This window comes from Hylaeus volcanicus, chromosome 4 (genome assembly GCF_026283585.1).
Source record: "Hylaeus volcanicus isolate JK05 chromosome 4, UHH_iyHylVolc1.0_haploid, whole genome shotgun sequence".
Taxonomy (NCBI): Eukaryota; Metazoa; Arthropoda; class Insecta; order Hymenoptera; family Colletidae; genus Hylaeus; species Hylaeus volcanicus.
This window is the reverse complement of record NC_071979.1, coordinates 15,451,867-15,474,938: the sequence shown is the minus strand read 5'-3', so window position 1 is coordinate 15,474,938 and position 23,072 is coordinate 15,451,867. Positions and strand designations below refer to the sequence as shown.

Here is a 23,072-nt window from a genome sequence, read left to right as displayed (position 1 = left end):
CGTGAGTTATACACAGGGTGAGCGTAAAAATTCGCTCGCATCAATGGAACGACTCTAATGTAGTTAGCTTCCTGTCGTTTCGCGCTGAAAAGGGCCATTTGCCCCTGAGAAGACCGTTTTACCATTTCATTCTCGAGGCCCTGAAACCTAGATTCCTGGAGGCTGAAAGAACCTCTACCTGGCCAGGTGTCGCTGGTCGTTTCGTGGAAAACCAGCAGGATGTAACTCGAGTCGCCGAAAATCTGACCTGGTCGTTAACTCGGGGACCGTTTTGTCATAATTTCCACGAAAACATTCGTATACGGTTCACGTTGATCGCTCTGTCTTCGTTTCGCTTCTTGCTCCGCCCTTGGTGACCCTTCCGTTGGCCACGTTCCCTTCTAGGAATTCAGACAAACATCAGATACACTCCAAAGCTCGCGATTGATCAGATACGTTCGGCTGAAATCCCCAGAATCCATGGGAGGCAGCGAATGCAACGCGCGTTTGATCATCTGTTGATAGTCAACACGCAACAGCGGGTGTCCATCTGCTCGTAGGAAACAGTCGAACCGACGGAGCAAAGAATATTGACCGTTCAAGGTCGCCGACGTGAGTGCCCCCTACCGCGTCGTTTCTATACCACGCCCCCTTGATTTCTTCGCTCCGCCCACAGTGCTTGAAAAGCAGGAAACGAACGCTTGTCTGCGCTTCGAAAGTACAAAAGCAGGAACAAAAAATGTTCTTCTACGATTTGCTTGGTCGCTAAAAAAATTCCTAAAACGTGTTAAAAGCGTGTCACACGCGATATCAGCTCAGACTCGCGATACGTCGATTACTCTTTAAGAACGAGTCCTAAAAGAGGATTGGAACAAGGGGGAGCCTCTGGAGACCCCTAAGGAAGAACTTCTCCAGTGAACAATGACCAGTCGTTATCTTGACCGGCGTTTCGCCGTAATTTCTGCGAAAGGCTCCTCCACCTTCTCCCCTCTCGATTCCTTTTTTCACATTTTGCCTTCTCGCCGCAGGCACGCATTGTGTTTGCGTTGGTTGTATCCCTTCCGTGAACACGATCGTCGGCTGCCGCAACAATGCGAACAGCCTCGGCAAGGACTGGTACAGTCTCCAAGGGATAGTTGGATGGGGATACGCCGGAACACAGGAGAAAGTTTCTGCGACTGTTACGCAAATCTCAGTTCCATTTTCAACTAATTTGTCGCGTAAAGAAACGTCGATATTTTTCCATAATCTTAGCCCCCTCCTGTAATCTTTAACCCTTTCAGACCTGGCGCCCATAATTGAGGACACAAAATTTATTTGAGAATTCATACATTAACGCCACTATCGTTTAGGACGAATGTCCTTATTTTTGTTCACGAAGAAAGACCAGTTTTCCTCGAAAAGTAAACTATTAGGATTTTTTAAATATTTTTTTCACGCAAATTTTAGTCCAAGTTAACCCTAAAAATAAAATTACATTCGTACGAGAAAAAAATAATTCAGATCTGAAAGGGTTACGCTTGATAAGCTTGCTACACACTTTCTGAAAATTGTACGACATTTTTACCCTATTTCCTTAATTCAAGATCACTAATTCTCCTGACCACATACCACAGTTCAAAAAGAGTAAGTACATTAGTATGAGAAAAGAAATAATTTAGGTCTGAAAGGGTTACCGATCAACGCCTTTCTTCGTTCGTTCTGAGGCAGCTGGTTCCATTTCGAGCAACCATTCAAACGAGAAGGCAGCACTCGACGTGCCACGGATCCCCCTTGCAAATTTACGCGAAATCCCGGAAAAGTACGTTCTGGCATTTAATGCCTCCAGCCCTCCACTTCGAATCGTGGCGGTTACTCCCTAGCCAGTGCACGTGGCACAGGCAGCGGAAATGCAAAAATAAATGCTAGAGGAGGAGGTGGAAGATACGGAGTTTCGTTTTAGCTTTTGGTTTCAGCGTGGGATGAAGGTGAGGGTGTCCGAGGTGTTTATCGTCGCGCTGAGACGACGTAAATAAACTACTTAGTATTAGATGAAAGATGCACTAAATGTATGAAGCTTGTCCCGATAGTAGACTATGTTATAATAATCGCGTAGGAGCTAGCTGTTATTCCGACTATAATCCTGCAGCCATAAATTATTTTGAATAATGCAAGAATATGTTAAAGAGCATTAAGTACTTTATCCATATGCATCAGAAATTCCGGTCCAAGTAAACACCTGATGCAAGCGTGAGGCAGCAAATGTCGACATCGCACGGAACCATCGTCGATAGAAAATAAAACTGACCTCAAAGTAACATTGGAAGCAGGCTATCCATATTTATAGCTATCCGTACAAGGAAACGGAAGCCATGTCAGAAACAGAACTATTCCTGGAGCCGTTCTTTTGTTTCCAAGGGAAGACCAACGAGCTTCGTACGAGCTGACGTTTAGTTATTCCCCTATTCTTAAAAAAGAAAAAAAGAAAAAAAAATGACTTGAAATTTCCATACGCGACGCACATAAATTCACAATCGCGGACAGTCTATTCGCAACGACTGCGATGACATTGACGAGACGAGTATACCAGTCACCTGTTCATTGTTCGTTAATTATGATAAAACGTTCGTGACAATAATTAGCGTGACCAGCTGTCGTTACGCGAGACGGTGCACAAAAATAACTAAGAATCACGGATAGGAAGTATCGGATTTCGCGAGTTATTAATTCCTCTTTATTTACGTCGTACTTAGATCGCGTATCTACAAATAATATGCCATTGTTGGCCCAGACGTATCGGTTTTGTCGCCAACAATGGGAGCTTTTTCCATTTTTCCATAATCGCGTTGTCATTGTTGTTTTAACCGCTTCATCGTGCCCCATTTCCCCGCTTTTAATAACACGCTTCGGGTATATTAGTCATCAAAGATTCGTGGTCGGGTACGACGAGGAAAAAGCGACCTCCTTAAAAGCAGGGATGGCGAAAAGTTCTAAGACTGATTGTATCGCGAGGAAACTATGCCATGTTTTCAATAACGTTTGTAATTCTTATATAATAATAATATTTTCTTCAGTTTTGCTCAGTTCCTCAAAGTTTTGGTATCAGCCATTTAATTTCCCGTGTAATTAGTCTCGACAATCCACGACAATTAGTCTTAACGACTACCATAAATTTGCAGAAAAATGGTAAAAAAAAAATATTTGGTCATCCCTGACGTTTCCATCTCTAACGTTTAGTCACGAGTCCTAGACGAGTGGATGCTCCATTACTCATGGGAACGTTAATCCTATTATCCTTTCCCCTTTTATCGCGCCATATCAACCTGTAAATACGATGTCACTTCGTTAAGACCTGATACTTTACCTCATCAAGGAGGACAGTCGCATTCATTAACTTGATTACTACAAGTTCGGGAACAAAGTGGCGCCGATAAGATCTCCTACTTCATCAAGATGTTTCTGGCGATCATGAGTCACGGAGGTTATTACTCTCAGCGAAGAATAATCCATTTGAAATCAATACAAGAGACAAATATTTCATCATTAAACTATATCTGTCACGTGTATATACATCAGAGACTGAAATAAGTAACGTAATCTTTTTCTGCTTCCAGGTAAGATCGAATCTTCTCGAGAACCCTGCTTAAATATACATGGATTTTTCTCCATCAGTCACGAAGGTAATTTTATAGAAACAATTCGCCCTTCAAAAAACATGTACAGGGACCACCATAGTATACTGTGCTCTGCTAAAGAATTTTAATGTTACAATCGAAGACGTAATAGATACATAGATAATGAAGAATAATGAAGATAATGAAGAACTTTTGGTTACATCGCATCATTTACAAATTATAAAAAGAGATAAAAAACATAAAACCTATATTACATGCATCTGAAACAAAAACAACTAAAGCTAACTCTAAATTCATAAATTCTGCAGCTTAGTACTTCTTCTATTAAAGATGTTGTAGTAAAGGTCAAAACGGAAAAAAATTCTCATGTGTCATATACCCAAAACTTTTCGAATTCAAAAGTCCATTTCGACCTCCAGTAATACGATGTGCACTTACAGTGCACCAAGACCTGCACCGTGCACTGGAACGACGACGAAAGGTTACCTACTGTCCCCGCGGTAGAAACTGAATTCCTTCTTCGCGACTTCCCCGAAAGCGACGTCGTCGCAAGAAGCGAGGTAGACTCGCGTCGGTCGTAAAGCCGTGGCGCCGAAGAGTCCCCGTGAAATCGAGAACGCCGCGGGAAGAAGAAGTCTCTCTTCTTCATAAAAGTCCAACAGCGCGCGAGTTACCGTCCAGACTCTAGTAAAAAGTGGCACGTGGGTGCATCCCGACGCTGCAATAAAGACGGGGGCGTGATGTCCGACAGGGGATCCAGCAGACTGTTGGGGATGCATTCCCTTCATTCCTGGCGGAAGAGTGTCGCCGCAGACCACTCTTACAGAGCTGAAACTCTGGCATTTCTCTGACATTTTCTGGTTCTCTATTTCAATCGCGCATGCATCTTCTACAGAGTCTGTCAGTTAATCCTTTGCACTCGACGACGGTTTCGTTACAGAAAGCTTACATTTTAACTCTTCGTAGGGCAGAACTCCCTGGACATTTTTGTTTCACTCCTTTTGTAAAAAAATGTATGAGAGTAGAAACTTAAAAATATAAAATTCCCGCTGATTCCTTAATAGTAACAATAAATACCAATAAGTACCAGTGACCTATAAAAGGTTAAACGACTAAACCTTCTTCTAGTACGACTGGAGAGTCGCGGAAGCAAAATGTCTTACTACTATTTCAAAGTGTACTAGTTTACAGCTTAGGAAGCTATTTATCGCTACTTAAGTCTATTGATCGCTACGAACAGTTCAAGATTCAATGAAATCTAAGTTAAACAAACACTATCGCTTCTAAGTCGCCCCTTGAGTGCAAAGTGTTAAGGGTGTCGAGTAGGTGAAAGAAGTTTACACGAACTCCTATCCTAATGGGTTCGTGCTTCTCTATTGTGTTGTAGATGTCTTCTTCTAAAGCGCATGTAAGTTTGAAACGATTGAGAGCATGCAATCTAGTAGCTAAAATGGTGATACGTCAAGGATTATTTCTTAATCTTTATCGTTGAATGGAAACACAAATTCCATGGATATATCAGGGTTTTAAATGATAGTATTGGGTCATCCTATAAGTTCGTGCTGAAAACTGTGTTAATGTTTAATAAAAAAAACTATAGAAATATTGTAGAATGAGAGAGATTACCTTTTCTTATAACACTTAAGAGTATGTTTCACAAATTATTTTGGGTAGCAGAAGTATAACTGGCATGAACTTTTAGGACGACCTAACGTATCTGTCAGACCTGAATTATTTTTTCTCTCGTACTAATGTAATTTAATTTTTAGGATTAACTTGAACTAAAATTAGTATGGAAAAAGTATAAAAAAAAATCCTAACAGTGTACTATCTTCATGTGCACAAGTAAGGACATTCGCCCTAAACGATAGTGTCGGTAATTTTCAAATTTTGTGTCCTCAAGCGTGGGCGCCAGGTCTTAAGGAATTAAATATGAAAAATACCAGTTCTATTTTGTAACCAAAAAACAAAATCCTAATGCCTCCTTTGGGAAACCAAAGGCTTTATTAAAAACGAAAATACATATCATGGTGGTCTAAGAGACAAAAGACCAGAAATCTACATCCTCTGACAAGAGTATCATCTTTCCGTGTTTGCTTTGAAACAGCGTTAACAGAGGAGTCCCGTCTGTATCATAGCGGGTAGAATCCTTGGGAATAACTTGAAACGACGTTGATGGAATCGATAAACCAGGCTAGGCACTCGGGCTAGAGCCAGACGAAGCGGTCGAAAGTTCAACAAAAACTGAAATTTCCTTTCCCGTCATTCCGCGCGAAATGCGCCGCCTCTGTGTCGCTGCAATTCGCGCGCTCGCGTTCAAATTAGCAGCGACGCTGCTCTAAATATTAATATTTACCAACGCCGTCAGTCCGTTGCGCCACGGAGCCTATAATAACGTGAACGCGACAGTGGCGTTGGTACGAACAATGAGAAAGATGGAACAAAAAGAGGACAGAAAAATGTGGGGGAAATTAAGAGGGAAAATACGCCGCGCTACTTTCTGTCACATCATTCTAATGCTGCCTTAATTGAAGAATATAATTACGTAGGTGGTACAATTTTTTTTTACGTTTCTTTATATTAATACGTAATCCTTCTTCGTGTCTCTTTTGCACATGAAATACGAGATTTTAAAAAATTCTTTCATCTCGATAGTTATATTCACTGTTATGGTTTCATTGATCGATTTTGTATGGATGTTATTTTTTTATTGAAACAAAAATAGAGACACGAAATTGTTCTAGGGGTTCTACAGAAAAATGATCGTATATTCGAAATATGTTAACTATGTACAGCACAATTTTAGTTAATACGTTAGAAAGAAAAGAAATGTTCCACATTTTCGCGATTACTCGTTGCGTAATCGTGAGGTAAAAAAAGGCGAACCACGCGAACGAAATGTCGTATGAAATTATAATTGCATTCAACTGGCGAAGGCGCCCCCTGCTTCTCATTTGTTAAGCAAGTCGCGCATTGACGTCATGCGGCTACGCGAACCGGGGTCGCCATCGGTACAGAAACGACGACTCTCCTCCCCCCCTGGATGCTCCAGTGCAGTGGCGGATCTAGACTCCACAAAACCCGAATCTAATTACTTCGGAAAGCCTTTTCTCTCTCTCAAATTACTTACAAAAAGCAAATCTCATTCTCATGAAACTATCCTCCACTATTCCCTGCATGAAATATTCGAAAACTTGGACACTGAATTTTATAAAATGGAACAGAAGGATTTGCACAAAATTATTTTATTAACTAAAACATTATCGAGTGGAAAGTTTCTTCCTCGTGTACGTATCACACTTTATTCTAGCATTTGAAAATCTCGAGGAGTTCTACGCGAGAGCATGATGCCGAGGGTCCGTTAGCTTCATAGACAAGTCCACCCCTGCTGTGGTGCATATTCGACGTCGGGGCGCCATTTCTGACTGTCTCCCGTACTGGCTCGGAAGTCCCGAAGGTATCGACACACATTCGCCGGGGCATATTTTTCGGCGAGCTTCTTCGGGACGCCACGGGGCGAAGGACGTGCGAAAATGTGGGTCACAGTGTACGCATATGCGCATAGATGCACCCGGTCCTGCACCCCAACGCCCCAATGACCCGGTTCGGGGGATCCCAACGTGTAGCCTCTCGGCTCTGTGACGCGCGGACTCGCCCCGAATCAAAGTAAACCCCCGATACACGTCTGCTCGGCTATTAGACCACTTGTCTTCTTTCTTTTGTGGCCTGATTAAGGCCCTGACAGACCAGGCGACTTCTAGAGATTTTCGTCGCCTGAGAAATTTGTGGTTCCTTAGATTTTAGGGGGCTCTGGATGGACGAGGGTCCCGTCAGTGGGGGACCTTAAGGCCTGAAAAGGGTAGAAGTGATCTCGTAGGTCAAGGCCACTAGGAAGGAAGAATTTTAGTGTCCTGAGAAGTTTGTGGTTGAGTTTAGAGTCAGGAGGCTCTGGATGGATGAGTGTCCCGTCAGTGGGGACCCTTAAGGCCTAAAGAGGGTAGAAGTGATCTCGTTGGTCAAGGCCTCTAGGAAGGATTTAATGTCCTGAAAAATTTGTGATTGAATTTTGGAGTTAGTAGGCTTTGAATGGTCAAGGGTTTTGTAGTCGCGTCCTGAGAAATTGTTGAGCGATGTTTAGTATTAAAGGGTCTGAAATCGTGGGTCTATTAAATTAGAGGGATATTAATCGTCTGAGCTGTAATGCAACTCGACGAGCAATTTTCTCCGACCAAACATCTCTACTCGAAGTACATTGGCCAACAGATTGAGGCGAACCTATCCTCACCACTTCTCGAACCTACGTGCTTTGACGTTACCTCCGACACGCGACAAACGGTGTTTCAGGTTATCAATGAGCCACTTAATCTGAAAAGTAAAAGTAGTACTTATGAGCCTGAATATAGACATAACGATGATCGCTTAGTTTTGGTGTTTTTGTTCTGAAAAATGTTTCGATTAGATAACACCACTCATAAGCCACAACATATCTCTTTCTCTCTCTCCCTTTCCCTCTCTTTTTTATCAAGGCAGGACGATTAATCAATGTTCAAGCTGGATTACTATGTCGTGTTCCATCAACGTTTGCACGCAACTGCGCGTTGTCCATTTCCGTGTGAAATTCTCCCTTTCTGGAGTATTTACGTAATGACGCGGTGACCTGTTTCAGCTGGCGCTTAAGTATGTAAATCGTGCGGAATTACTATTGTGCCGGGCGTTAAGCTTCTTATTCAAATTGTTGCGTTTAATCTTTTCTCGTAGGCCGACCAAACATGTTTGGGAACAATGGTATCGCGATTAGTGTCCCATCAGTCTGAAGCCTTTTCGATTGTTCTCTACACATCTTTCGAGATCTCGACTTGCTTCTTACATCATCCATCACAAACCTTATCACTGTTTTGTAGTCACTATTTTAATAATTTCCTTTCAATCTCTCTTCTTACCCCTTCATTTCAAAATAGGACGTTTCTGAAACAATCATTTCCAAGGTAATTTTCATGTGGTAACTTGTAAAACTCAAGTTAATTTGAACACAACAGTCTTTTTAAAAATGGCTCTTTTTTTCTCCAAAATAATTTTCTTACTCTTCAAGGTACCCTCAAGTCTTGGATAAAATTTGAAAACTTAGAAAACCTTTTTCCTGAAATTCAATTATTGCAACGAATTTCTAACTTTTAAATTTTTATCTTCGAAACTAAGCATCCTATGAATAAATTGTACATATAAAAAAGTTTCGTCTCATCATCCTCTATAAGCTGATATTTTTTAAAAATTGATTTAACGGATACAAACATTTTCTGAACTCATTTCTCGAGATCTTATATATACGCCCTTCGCAGTCAAAGGGTTAATTACCAAAGGTTTCATCTGGTTACTATTCCTAGGAATTCTACATTGCGAAGCTAACGTTTCAATAAACTCCCATTTTAACGATCAGAGTCGCGCGTCTCTAGTTTTGAATGTCAGCTCGCGATGGCGACATCGTCTCTTAAGATGAAATGAAAAACGATATCCGAACGCACCAGGCAAAGTAGTGTTCGGTGTTCGCCTACATAGAGACAAGAACGGCTCTTTCCTTCCATCGACGTTTTAGCACTCCGGGCAGTCGACTATAACGCTCCACACAAATGCGACTCTGACCTAGAATTTTAAAGACGTATCTCTTCTTGGATTCGCCACACCGACATGACCATAATAAACCATAACCTTCGCAACGGATTCCAAAACGATGAGTTGGATTCACACGATATATTGGGTATCCTATACAACATGTTACAAGCTGTTTTGTGGGAAACCAATGAAGATGTCTGCTACATTTTTATCATTTAGCGTGCAAAACTATTTTTTAGAGTGCTTCTTAGATGGTAAAAGTGGCTCTACATTGTTTTAAATAAGAGGTGGTATTTATTTTTCGTTATTTAGATAATTTCTACAAATTTGGATTCTGCATATTCTCTGAGAAAATAACTGGTAATCTTTTATACGCGACACCCATTGCATGGATCTGTTTCGTTGTCCTCGGGAGTATCGCAACTTTACACACGGAAAAGTTATCGCGGAAACCTTGCAAGTTCTGCAATTGCTCTCCAAACAGTTTCCAAGAGATGTTCGTCAATTTTAAACAGTTTTTCTACCAGGGGAAAATCGTGCCCTTTCAAATGAAATAAATGGTAAAACATCAGACAATTTTATTCAACTCGAAACAAAAGGTGACATATCAAGCTTTATAGATAAACAAAAGTGATAGACAGTTCACATCCATAATGGCTTATCTGAAATTTAAAAAAAATCGATCATACCCCTAATCCCGCCACTGCGCCACGCTATAACGTATAACGTATAACCTGCGGGGTATTTAAATCAAATTTGTCAACCTCGTATACTAATATAATAATCCGTTAATAACTCGTTCAGTCATCATTACCATTTTGTAAACTTGTTCGATCAACGTCACAGTGTTTACTTTTTGAAAATGCGATAAGGATGTTATTTTCCATCGTCAAAGAGAAAAATTAAAGGCATCACAGTGATGAATATAACAAAACACCAAGAACTTATTTTCGATTCACGCGACACATGCTTTCGAAGATATTTCTTTCTCCACTACTCAGCATGGGATTATTTCACGCGTGTATGCTTAATGGATGGAACGTCTTAATGGATTCACGATGCTCCATGCCATAATTAGCTTACCGGGGCATTAAGCGTGAACGAGTGTTTTGAAAGTGACTTTGAACAGATGTTGAACGAATTTGGAAAAAAAGCTCACGCTATCGACTTACAGTCGATCCGACTGTAGACCTTCGGCAGCTTTTTTTCTTCCCTTTTTTTTTTACCGAGAAGTAGAAAGACGGTGAAACACGATATTCGTTTCTAGGCAGGTTACGCCTACGTCTGCTCGACTAAATAGGGTGATCCTTTACGTCACTGGATCCATACATTGCTTATTATCTCGCTAAGAGAATTTACCATGCTGAATTAGTTGCTAATGGACATGTTTCAATTTAATATTTAAAATATGGAACGAAATGGAATCAAGTTGAATGAAAACAAGAATAAAAATCATATTTCAAAATTTAGATAATTTATTAACAGAATGAATTTTAATTTTAATGGAATACATTTTCAATCATTTTTAATTCAATCAACATTATGATATCATTAATAATTTAAGCTCGATTGAGGTATGTATGAGCAATTCATGGTTATTATAAAATTATTAGTCTCCTCTGAATGAAAATAAAGAAGTTATGCTTTTTTTTTTAAACGAGATCATGACGAATTAAACTTATTGGATTATTTTGATGCACCAAGAAAACGACATTCACCTGGTTGAAAATCCCAGTACGCTTGTGACGCATGCAGGTGGAAAAAGTATACTGAGCCACTGTTCGTTACGTTCGCTTAACGAGTACTTTAACACTCGAACTGTAACGAGTACACTTAACCCATCTGCATTGATAAGCGTGCCGCTAGATTTTCGCAACCTTGATCCTAATCAAGTGGATCGCGGTGATGTTTTATGCTTGAAGGATTCGTTTGAAAATATCACGAGCCGTGTCACCGTTCTAAATCCGCCGTTTAACCGTAAAGATCGAAGACAACTGAAAACGCTGGCTGTCGATACGCGTATTCGCGATGAATAAGTGAATACTTGTATGATGGACACGTCGCCTGCTCCAGGGATTCCCAACTTTGACTATATGGACCCCCCAGTATGGTAGAAGATTGATCTTGGTGGATGATAATACTTTTAAGGCACCTCTTCGTCCTAATTTAAAAATAACCATTCCTTTTCTCATAATTATCGTATCGAAAATTGTATACTAATATAAAACGTGAAAACAATTGATCTGCGATACGAAGTACACGTCGATGGAGGCGCGAGAAACACTGGTCCATTTCAAAATGCTGAAACGTTCGCTGTCGAAACTATTTCTCTCTCTTTTTTTTTTTACATATGAAATCTGAATTTTACATCGCGCCCCCCGGGTATGACACTTTTTGACACATTTGCCGTGTTTCTAGGACGCTCTGTGTACATTATCGACAAAAGCCGAACCGAATGGATCGCATGGACGGGTTATTGTGCCATCTTTTTTGCGCGCCGCGCGAGAGACACGTGATTTTTCGTTGAAAAAGAGTGTATCCATTTTGCGAACTTTCGCAAAAGTGTGTAGATGACATTGATTTCGCGAAAACGATAAGTTGCACGCCTATCCTCAGATTTACATGAAAGATCGGTACAAAAATGAATATCAGCGTTATAATTTTGATTTTGATTTCCAAAGATATGACTTTTTGCAAGAATTTAATTAAAATGATAATAAATGAATTTGTAACAGTTTCTACTTTTAGAAATCGGTTATTTTGAAACTATATTACAAAAGTAACGTGTATATTGGGGGATACTAGTCGATCGTGTACTTTTATTTAGCGTACGAATCGATTCAAAACGAGTAGAGAATGGTTGTTATATTTGACACGATGGAATGGTTTTGTTGTTGCAATAATTTACAAAAGCACAGGCATTGTTTATAGCTTAAAATAAAATCGATCACGGAGGAAACATACCAACGTTTTATATGTGTAGATTCTGAAATAAAATGCTTTAAAGTTATTCTGCCCAAACAGAATATAAATTGGAATCCAATAAAATTTCAAATGAAATATTACAAATATTGTCACATATGAAGCGTGTGATTTATAAAGTGTAAAATTGATCGCAATTTATAATAATAATGGATTAAGACAAATACCTTTAACTATTTCACACGTGCAGGTTTAGCATCGACGGTCAGGAACGGGAATTCCCGTTCGTTAGAATTGCACGTTTCGAATTCTGCGTTTGCAAACAGTTGCGGGCCGCTCGATTCGCTGGTTGCGACACGATGCATAATACAAATTGGTGTTCTCGCATCTGGTTTCCGGCCGACGAGTTTTCATGGCGATCAATGGTCCGCGTTCGATCGTCCTCTGGAGAGTACGTACGCTGGCACCGTTGTTATTACAAGCGATGGCAACGAGCTGGCCCATTAATTAGTACCGAAATTGGTTTAAAATGGATTCGTCCGCAATTCGCCGAAAACATTCCGTAATAGCGTCAAGTCCATTATCCGTTCCCCTATCCACCAGTTTCTACCGTCTTTTTTTTTATCCAGCAGCTGTGCCCGAGTTCTCTGCTCCAATTCTTTCCAGAATTGTTACCCATCTTCCACCCACGTCCCCCTCCACCCATCCGCGAATCATATTCGGCGTGATTTCAATATGGATTTCAGAAAACGAGGGAAATCGGAAAATCGCCTCTATCGAATCAATTGTCCGCGAGTCCATTACGACGTAATTTTATTCTGTTTGATCGCCAACGGATATACCTCTGTTACGTTATCTATCGCGAGAGACTGAGAAATTTTACAATCGTGCGAGTAGGAATCTGCAGAATTTCTCTGATCGATTCAAATTTCCTCCAGGCATCAATTCTTCCAGCGTTGAAAAGAAATCCTCCATCGTTATTCCCCACTACATATAATTATAATTACAAGTGCAAAGATAAAGCAACGGGCGAGTGCTTCAACCGACTTCCTTTTCAAAGCTCGAACACTCGTCGAGCAAATAGAAAGACCATGGACGACATGTCGAAAATCGACGCTGCATACATTCGTTTTTGAAGCACCAATTCGTGCGTCATGCCGATTCGAAGCGTCACTTTGCGAGCCATCCAACTGCGTTACAAGAATGTTCATCGCGTTCCTGCGAACTTCCTTTTCCCTTTCTGCATTCGAAATCCCCTACAGAGATGGCTAAAATTCTTATCGAGATAAAAGCGTCGAATGACGAGTGAAAGATGAAGCATGTCATCTATTTATAGTTTAAATACCAATGTTAACATTTTACCAACCGATATTAATCGTCTATTTTGCAAAGACAACCAATACTTTGTATATATACTATACCTATCATTGAGGTAACATTTAATGCTCTCGTCATTGTATGAATTATGTTAAAATTTTAAGTTTCATGATGTATACAATTTATGGGTGACGTGAGATTCGTATCCAGATGAGACGTGCAGTCTGTCCCATAAGTATTCGTATCCTGTACGTGTACTGAAAGAATTTGGCTATATTAAATGATAGGCTTGATGCTTCCAAATAAATTTTTCATTACAAACACATACATGTATAAAGTTTATTCATGTACATATTTATAACGAAACATTTATTTGGAAACGTTAAACCTATCATTTAATTTAGACAAATTTCTTCAGCAGACATAGAGGTTATGAATATTTATGGGGCTGACTGTATGTCCATATTTGCACGCGAGTCCGTCGATACTTTCCGTTTTTATAATTAATCCCCTGCGCGCGCCTTTTCTTAACAGACTGCAACGTCCATATTTAACGTCGCTGGCGAACAAGCTACCCTTTTCTTCCCCTCCACGTAGTCGCTTTATCTTTGTGGACTAATTGTTACTTGAACATGCGGTTGAACTTGTACAGGAGCCGAGAGGCCGGAAAGTGTTGTCAAGCTGAAACAGCTATCCCCCCACACGGCTTTTAAAAAGCACCGAGTCGTGGATGACGCATCAGGTAGCACACGGTCTACTCCTGTGCACGCCTTGGCGAGCGTGTGCACCGCAAAAAACCGAGTATCGAATGCTACCGCATGAATAAGTCCCTTTGAAGTTTCCACCACCCACGACTCGCTCCGAAAAATCTCTAAGTTGCAACCCCTTTAACCGCCTTCTACCCCTGCTCGTCCCTCTGTCCGCTCGAAACCGTGTTCACACAGGTGAGACGCTCCACAGTGGACACCGATCACGTTTTTCCTGACGAAATGAAAGGAGCAGGGAGAAGGCAAAATGTAGAAGTGTGAATCAAGAAAACTTTTATCTATTAGAATAGTAAACTATTCTATCGGACGTTGTCCTTCTAGTGGTCACATTGTGTCGACTGCACGCCGATTACACGTGCGTTCCTAGTCAATTATGCACAGCGTGTGGGTTGTAAGCGTTGCTAACGATAACTGTATGTTGTATCTTGTAATCTATACGACATTAGGAGGGGTTTAAGTCATCATTTTTCTAATTTTACTATTGTTTTAAAAATGTATACGCATAAACTTCATGTATCCTTTGATTAAAAAAACAAAATTTTGAAACCTCTTTGGAGAACCCTTTAAATTCCAACAAACACAGAACCTGAAGTCAAACAAAGAACTACTTGTGAAATGACACGATACTGTCTCTAATAACGAGAATCCACGGTAGCAACTATAGTTGCGATTAATCCTAGCTCGGTGCACGTGTTCACGCTTCGCTCTCACGTCGTCGCGTGGGACGATTGAACCTTTGTGTCGAGTACGACACGCTCGGTAATATTTGTCCAGTGTATCGTTACCGACGGGGCCCAGTTTCGCGCGGATTAATTATAAACTACGAACTAACGGTATTAGCGCGCTGCGGAGTTTTGCATAGCATTAAATTCTATTTACGGTCGCGCAGCCGAAGCCGGCTTTACGACTCGCGGCTGCTAATTAATTTCCTATTACCCTCGCGCGCAATTTCATCGAGCTCCACCGCAACAAAACACCATATTTGACTGAACGAGTTGGCACAATCGCGATTGGTATCCCTCGTCGTTGTTTAAGCCAGCGGTTTCCAAACTTTTATGAAGACCTAAACACGCAGTTTTCATTTGATTATGCTTGCTAAATTCTCGCATTATGATAACAACTGAAATTTTTACAATCATAACTGTAATTGTCATTACTTATTCATTTTATTGCTTTAAACCATAAATGGCTTATACAGCATATAATAGTTCTGATAATTACAATTTATTTACGTCAAATTCTTATATTACAGTCTTTGAGAAAACTATGAATAATTTTTATTCCTTTAATATCAGGTTCACTCAAAAACGAGCTAATTCAATACAGAGGACGATATTCGTTACCGAGAAGCATATGGAACAAAACTTCACGCTGGTAATTGTATTTCGGACACTGCCAAACAGTGTGGTTCAAATCTTGAGACTGCATCGCAATCACAATCGCCGTCTGAGATAAACTTAACTCTGACTGAAGAGGCGTTTAAATTATAGTGGTTGGAGTGGCTCCTATTAACGAATGTTATGAAGTCTCTAGAAAGTTTGTCATCAGTGTACCATGGTTTGGACAGATTTTTATAATAGTGTCGAAAATAGTCTGTAATTGTCAAAATATTGCTATATGAAACTAATCTTAAATTTAAGTTTTGCACTCTCGGTAACAAAATGGTCTGTTTTGTAGTAAAATATCTCCTATCGTCTTAGAGAAACGTAAGTTCCAGTTTGCATTATTAAACTGTTCCGACAGCAAATTCTCGGAGCAATGAACTTATTTCCAGCAATATTCCATACTTTCACCGCATAGGATTAAGCTCCTAGAATTACCAGAGTCGTAGAAGAAATATCTGTAACGTAGGAGGAAAAGGGTAGGACGATACCGTAACAGGGTACAAAAGGATACTATTGTAACGAGAGGAATAATGTGAGAGTAGAATGGTACACGATACTATTTCAAAGGAATACATTTCAAAGAATCTTGACGAACAATCGTATTCGCTATCGGAAGAACGAAACGGTCCGGTCCACCCTCCGCATGAGGATCAGTGCTTCAAACCCATCCTTGCTTTTCATCGACTGATAGATCTGAAGAGAGATCTGTTTTGGATTAAGGTTTCCCTAGAAGATAAATAGAGGCAAACCGTCTGGAAAGGACGATGGGAACATCAGAGTCCTTTCCACATGTTTCTCATAATCGGTAGTTCCAACCGTTTGAAAACTTCCAAGGATACACTTCAATTTAGAAACCTGTTTTGGATTAAAGTTCCTCTCGATGATAAACAGCTTCATGGATGTATTTTTCCAGGAAGATCAAAATTGCCATATCATCCAAAGATGGCGACGACGTCGTTGAACAACCCTCTGTGATTTATGCTACCTTCCTTTCAACCCTACGACCTGACTTTCAGGGTGTCTCTGATACGCTTCCCTTATTAAGAATTTTTCCGTTTCTCCGCAATCGGTTGCAATACGTCGCTCGATAAAGTACTAAACTTCTCGAGTTCGAAACGACGAAACGCCATGAGGGGGCGTAGTCACGGCCAGAGCCGTATTAAGGCAAGGGCTTTAGGGTTCATTGGTTGGAGGGCCTTCAGAGATTAATTCGACGAATTCAGGCCAAGGATGAAACATTACAGGCTTCTGGCATTTATGACTCTATGGTAAACAATGGATCAACCGCTTTGATGGTGGTTGGTTGTTCCCGTTTGGGAATCCTCGATATTTTGCAGACTATGAATACATGATTTTCAATATATAACCTCTAATGAATTACATAGGATGCAAGATGAACATAGCATTTCCTTCCAGCTCCACTAATTGGCTCCTCGCTCTTCTTTAATTTAAGGGTTTAATCCCCAAGTGCATCGTATCTTACACTCCCCTCTTCCTCCAAGTGGGGATTCATCCCCTACAAGTAGAATCTTTTAAGAAAACAAATGAAGAGCCATTGAAAAATAAATTTAATTTCCACTGCTGATGCTGCTCTTTCTGAAAATATGGAGGGCCTGTAAAAGATCAGGGATGTATAAAATTCCCGATTCAAGGCAGGTTGGAGGCTTCTTCTCCCTAAAGGATTTCACCCTTCAGGTGGAAGTTCACACCCCGCAAGTAAAATCTTTAAAAAAAAATAAAAAACAAAGAAGGAATCCCGGAAAAATAAATTTAATTTTCCTGCAATTGCACCTCGTCTTTCTGAAAATATGAGGGACCTGTAAGTTCAAGGAAGCTATGAAATTCCTGATCCAAGGTTGGTTGGAGGCTCCTTTCTTCTGGTAGATTCCACTCTCCAGGTGGAAATTCATCCACAGCAAGTAGAATCTTTAAAATGAAACAAATGAGAAGACCCTAAAAAAATAAATTCAGTTTCCCTGCAACTGCTCCTCGTCTTTTTGAAAACATGGGGGGCCTGTAGGCTCAGGGGTGTATAAAATTCTCGATCCAGGGCTGGTGGCAAGGGCAGGTCAGAGGCTCACGTGCCGTCAGGCGATAATTCGCTGCACGGGGACAATGATTTATGCTCTAGCAACTCGTAGCGGATTCTCGCGACCGCAGGAACCGCAAGGGGTCACGAGCGGGGGCTGGGAGGGGGACAAAGCACCCCCTTTTCCACGACCGCGGGTCTGGCTTCGTCGGTAATTATTTATGTTGGCCGGTCTTCGCGCGAGACGGTAATTGAATTTGCATCCGTCGGAGAACTCCCGTTGACCGTAATTCGTCGACGTGAAAGGGAGTAAGAGAAAGGATGAGAGTAAGGAGAGCTGGGCAGAGAGGGAGCTAGAGAAAAATGGAGGAACCGAGACGATTAATAATACGGTCTTAATTGTCCCCGTCGTCGCAGCGAAACGTGGCTACGCGTTCACGCGACCGACGTCAATTGAAGACTCGTTAACGGAATCTCATATCGCCTGTACGGAGAAATTAACTTCTGTTTCAATACATTGTAAGAAAGAGTCTCTGGTATGTTCTTTTCGACGGAGCTTTTTATTTTGGTCATCGAGGAGGGTTAGGCTGCAAATTTTGTGCATTTATGTCGTAGAATAACACAGTAAACATACACAAAATATGTATACACTATGTATGTTGAATATACTTTACAATTATTGAGTGCACACATCGTTTGGTTATGTTTAGGATGTGTTTGTTATCAACAATGATTACAATAACCTTCACCTAATACTGTGAACAGAATACACTTTTCAGGTGTTTATTGAGTAAAAATTTTACAAAATTTATCGAGATTGTACACAAACAAACATGATCGACGGATTCATTTAAATAGCCCCACGGTATGTATTGGTTTCGCATAAGGACTCTTCGTGAGTTTTTCTTGTCAATGAAGCTTAAAACAATAACACCAGGGGATTAACCGGCAATATTTACGCGCTACCAACATCTCAAGAACCGCAAGGTGTTTTCGCGCCACAACGACCGTCCTTCAGGTTCAACGTAAGCTTTCACGCGAAAGTCTCGGCACTCGTAAAGTCGCAACCGTACCCGGACCTAACGTTGAAAAATTACGCTTTTCGACGTATTTACTGGCTGGAGGCGCGACTACGTGACCAGAACCCAACAGCCAGGCTTAAAGGTTTAGGACAAAGTCGGGTCTAATTCCTTTTCATACGGTCTCCAAAGTAAAGATAGATAAGAAACGAACCGTATATGTACACCGTGAACGGTAAATACCATTCGCGTCCCCTCGCGCGGCGCATTCCGCTGTCACGGTGCTCGAAGCTTTCTTTCTTCCACTTCTTTTTTTTCTCCGCAATGTTTCCCGAGTGTACTCTCTCCTTTATCCTTTGGAACGCAAACCAACCCCAGGTCGGGCCCTTGATGTAACACGTGGTGGCGAGACACGCCTCGAAGGGGCCGCGGTCGACATTTGTGATTCAAAGTGTACAGTGAGGAAATGAAGATTAAGGGCAGAGGGTTGAAAAGAACGGGAATTACGACACGTGTACCTCCGCCGGGCAGGGGTTGGAGATAGTGATGATTTATAGCCCCCAGTTTCGTTCCAATTTGTATTTTGTAAATTTATTTTGGTGCTGGATAGAACGTTAGGGACCTGAGAATGCTTTGGTTAATCGTGCGATTGCTCTATTAGCGTTCATTGTATGGGGATGCGTGAAACTGGGGTTGAGAAGGATGAGAATAATTAATTATAATATCGTATAGTAACATATGGTGTCTTCAAAAATAAAAGGAACCCATGTTGGATTAACCCTTTCGACTCTGTTGTTTGCTATTTAAATTTTATTCGTTTTTAGAAAATAATTGTATTAGACTAGGTTTGTCTATAAATCAAAGGCTGTATATGGATAAGAAGATGAGTCCTAATTGTAATTTGGGCAATGACAACTAGATACAGTCAATCCCATAAATATGTGTACCCTCTATGTCTATTAAAAAAGTTTGACTAAATTAAATAATAGTTTTGATATTACTAAATGAACTTGAAAACATCAAACCTACCATTTAATTTAAACAAATTTCTTTAATAGACATAGAGGTTTCGAATATTTATGAAACTTGCTCCATATTCACTGTGACATTTATGTGCCACTAGGGTCGAAAGGGTTAAAAATGTGTTATTTAGCCAAGAACGAACCGAACATTGACGACCATCATTTTTGTGTGTTTTGCAGATAAATCTACGCCTCATTCTTGTCAGCGGTAAGACAAAAGAGTTCCTATTCAGTCCAAGCGACTCCGCGGGGGACATAGCACATCATGTGTTTGAAAACTGGCCGGAAGGTAAGCTATCAATTGGAAAAAAATTCATCCCTATTAGTCCCATGTCGAGCTACCTATAGATAGAAACATTGCGAACTAATTAACACATTCCTGGTTATGAAAAAATTTGGAAAATATTTTATTTTATACACTACATATTTACAACATTGATATTTCAAAACGTATTTTGTAATTTTATTATTTTCGTCGGTACTTTCGGTATTAGAAACGTAAAATATTTGCCGAACGCGAATGGGTTAAATAAAAAGATAGTGTTAGGCATACTCGCTCGAATATCTCATGGGTCGTTCAAAGCGTCTATATAAAATTGACGAAAATCGTAGTTCCCTTGTCAGCTGTCGGCGACGTGCCATGCATTCACGAGATAAACGCTTGATAGCAAACGCGTCGAGAACAATAGGACCTAAGACAGAGTCCGATTAAACAGCGAGACGTGTTAATCTATCGCTCGAAATTTCCTCGATACCGGCGACGTGTCATCGAAATCCTCCGATCGAAGATCGAAATGAAACGTCGCCGCGTACTTGAACCAAATTGGAACTCGACGGCTTAATCTACAGATTAAATGCAATTTCGTCTACGTCGGTGTAATGCACGGCTATAAAGCAGATATGTCAGACTCGTTTTGGCTCGAGGGCCAATTCGAAGGTGCGGAATTAGTCGGATATGGGCAGAGCTCTTGATGGCCGGTATGGTCTAGACGGAACTTACAAAAAAACACCTTATCTTGTTACTCGTTGGATAAAAATAAGATTTAAATTTTGAATTTCTTTAATTTAATAAAGAGAAAGAAGGATGCCACGAAAACATATTCTGAAATTTAATTTTGTTAAGATACAATCAGTTTTATACGTTATTCGTACCCTCTATATCTGTTAAAGAAATTTATCTAAATTAAATGATGAGTTTGATGTTGTCAAATAAATGTTTCATGATAAATATTTACATGAACAAACTTTCCACATATATATGCTTATAATGAATATTTATTTGGGAACATTAAACCTATTATTTAATTTAGACAAATATCTTCAATAGACATAGAGGGTACGAATATTTATGACACTGACTGTATTTATAATAATCCTCGTGCAGTGCGGATCATCTAAATAAATAAAATCAAAGATCCTACGCCATTGTTGTGTTACTTCACACGCGTGTGCACTTCCTCTCGTCACTTTCCATCGAGATACATGAAAGTACTGGAATTGAAAACGCTCGTGGAAATATAGGGCGCGAGATACAGCCTGTCTATCGTGGGATCATCGCGGCACAATTCAATTAATGCAAAATGAGCATATTAAAAATTTGAAAACGTCTCTGAGAATCCATTTTGCTTGCGATAGAAGATTTCCCGGAAAAAGTGGCGGTTTTCGCTTTGATCTCGTTTCTTTATGCATGAAGCGTGCTACCCCCTCGATGGATAAGGTTCTAGGAAAAAAAGAAATCGAATTAGAGGTCAGCTGCTCCTTTATCCAAATGCTTTAAACGGTGCAAAAAGCGAGTAAAGGCGGTCGTTTCATTCTTTTAAACATGGAAATCGACCGCGATTCTCGAGCAGTCTCGTTTAATATTGAAATTGTATTCACCGACCGCATCTTCTGGTGTCTCCGAGTCATTGTACACGAATTACATTAGCTTTCAGGGACAGAAACGAGCCGCACCGGTGCTAGACCTCGACTCTAAGACGGAATGTTCCATTAACTAGCTGGTACTCCTTGGAAATTCATTAGCGAACTGCGACAAGTATTCAGTCTCTCGAATTACCTTGCGACTCGACGTAATTCTGCCGCGAAGACCTTTTCCTTAAACGTGGAATGACGAACGATAACAAAATCCCATTCCTTGAACCTTCTGTTGCGAAACACGCGTTCTAAAACGAGCAAGCAATTTCTGGGGGAAATATAATACGAAGACCGTGCTTTTTTCGTTCTCGCGGTAAAAAAAACACCATTCAGTTTCTTTTAACTTTCTTCAACAAGTTTGTTTCATCGAACCAATTTCGGAAACATCCACCAAAAATAGAGAACCTGTGAATTGCATCCTGAAATGCAATCCAAACGTTATGAATTTTTAACGATGAAACTTGATCGTTCTACTTTTTTTTTTAAATTTTGTTTGGAATGTTTCAAGGAGTGGAATCGAATTTTTCGTTGCAAAATGAAAGTGTTGCTTTATTTCGTCGAGATAGAAACCGTCTGTGTCGATTGAGTTAAAACTCGATCGTATAATAGTAGAATGTAAATTAATATTTATTTAAAAAATAGAAACAGAAGGAGGAGTTCAACAACTCGAAAATTGAGTAAAATTCGAACGATAAAGAAAACTTTGCGTTCGCCGCAGCGAGGTGGAAGAGGTCTGGTGGCGGTAGAGTTATCCGCGGTGTTCCATCCTAGCGAACGCAAATTTTTTGCATCCCTATTTCCCCTTGGAAAAACTGTAAAAATACTCGAGGCAAGTTCGGGGCTGATACGAGGCTCTTTGTCTTTCAGACTGGGCGGAAGAGGCAGTCGCCAAAGCGGAGATCCTACGGCTAATCTACCAGGGCCGTTTTCTGCACAGCAATGTCACGCTCGGTGCTCTTGGGCTTCCTTTCGGGAAAACCACGGTGATGCATCTGGTCCCACGAGAGAATCTTCCCGAGCCTAATTCTCAAGGTAAATCATCATCCTTCAGCTTTTATATTTCAGCCACGGTCGAAGCAAAGGCAAAAATGAAACGTTTCGACCTTTAAGGGTGGAGCTCGGTTTAGGCATTGATAACGAAGAATTATTTTTACTTAATTAAATTTGTGCTAATTTTTAGAAAAATTCAAAGATGGATTTGAATTTTGATATATATTTATTGAATTACATACACCCCCGTTCAGAAGTATGTGGACACTTTCTTAGTAGAAATAAATATCCAATCAAAGTTGCAAATTTAATATTAATTATATCATTTATCTTTCGATATGTTTATGTTGCATTAGCGAATATATTTTATTCACAGTTTTTTTTAAATATCACATTAATAATGATAAAAAAATTAGTGATAACTGGATAATGTTAAAATTTCTTCTACCAAACTTGAATACTACTAATTTCTTCATTGTATCCGAAGTAATATTATCTCATTTATTC

The 23,072-nt window shown here is 40.2% G+C and overlaps 1 protein-coding gene across 1 annotated transcript in view; it reads left to right on the top strand.

Annotated features, from left to right (window-relative positions):
• Window positions 1-23,072, top strand: part of LOC128875686 (ubiquitin-like protein 3) — a 102,043-nt gene that overhangs the window by 68,390 nt on the left and 10,581 nt on the right. The window contains exons 2-3 of the mRNA XM_054121500.1: window positions 19,842-19,950; window positions 22,443-22,607. Coding sequence (XP_053977475.1) covers window positions 19,842-19,950; window positions 22,443-22,607 — 274 coding nt within the window. The remainder of the gene's footprint in view (window positions 1-19,841; window positions 19,951-22,442; window positions 22,608-23,072) is intronic.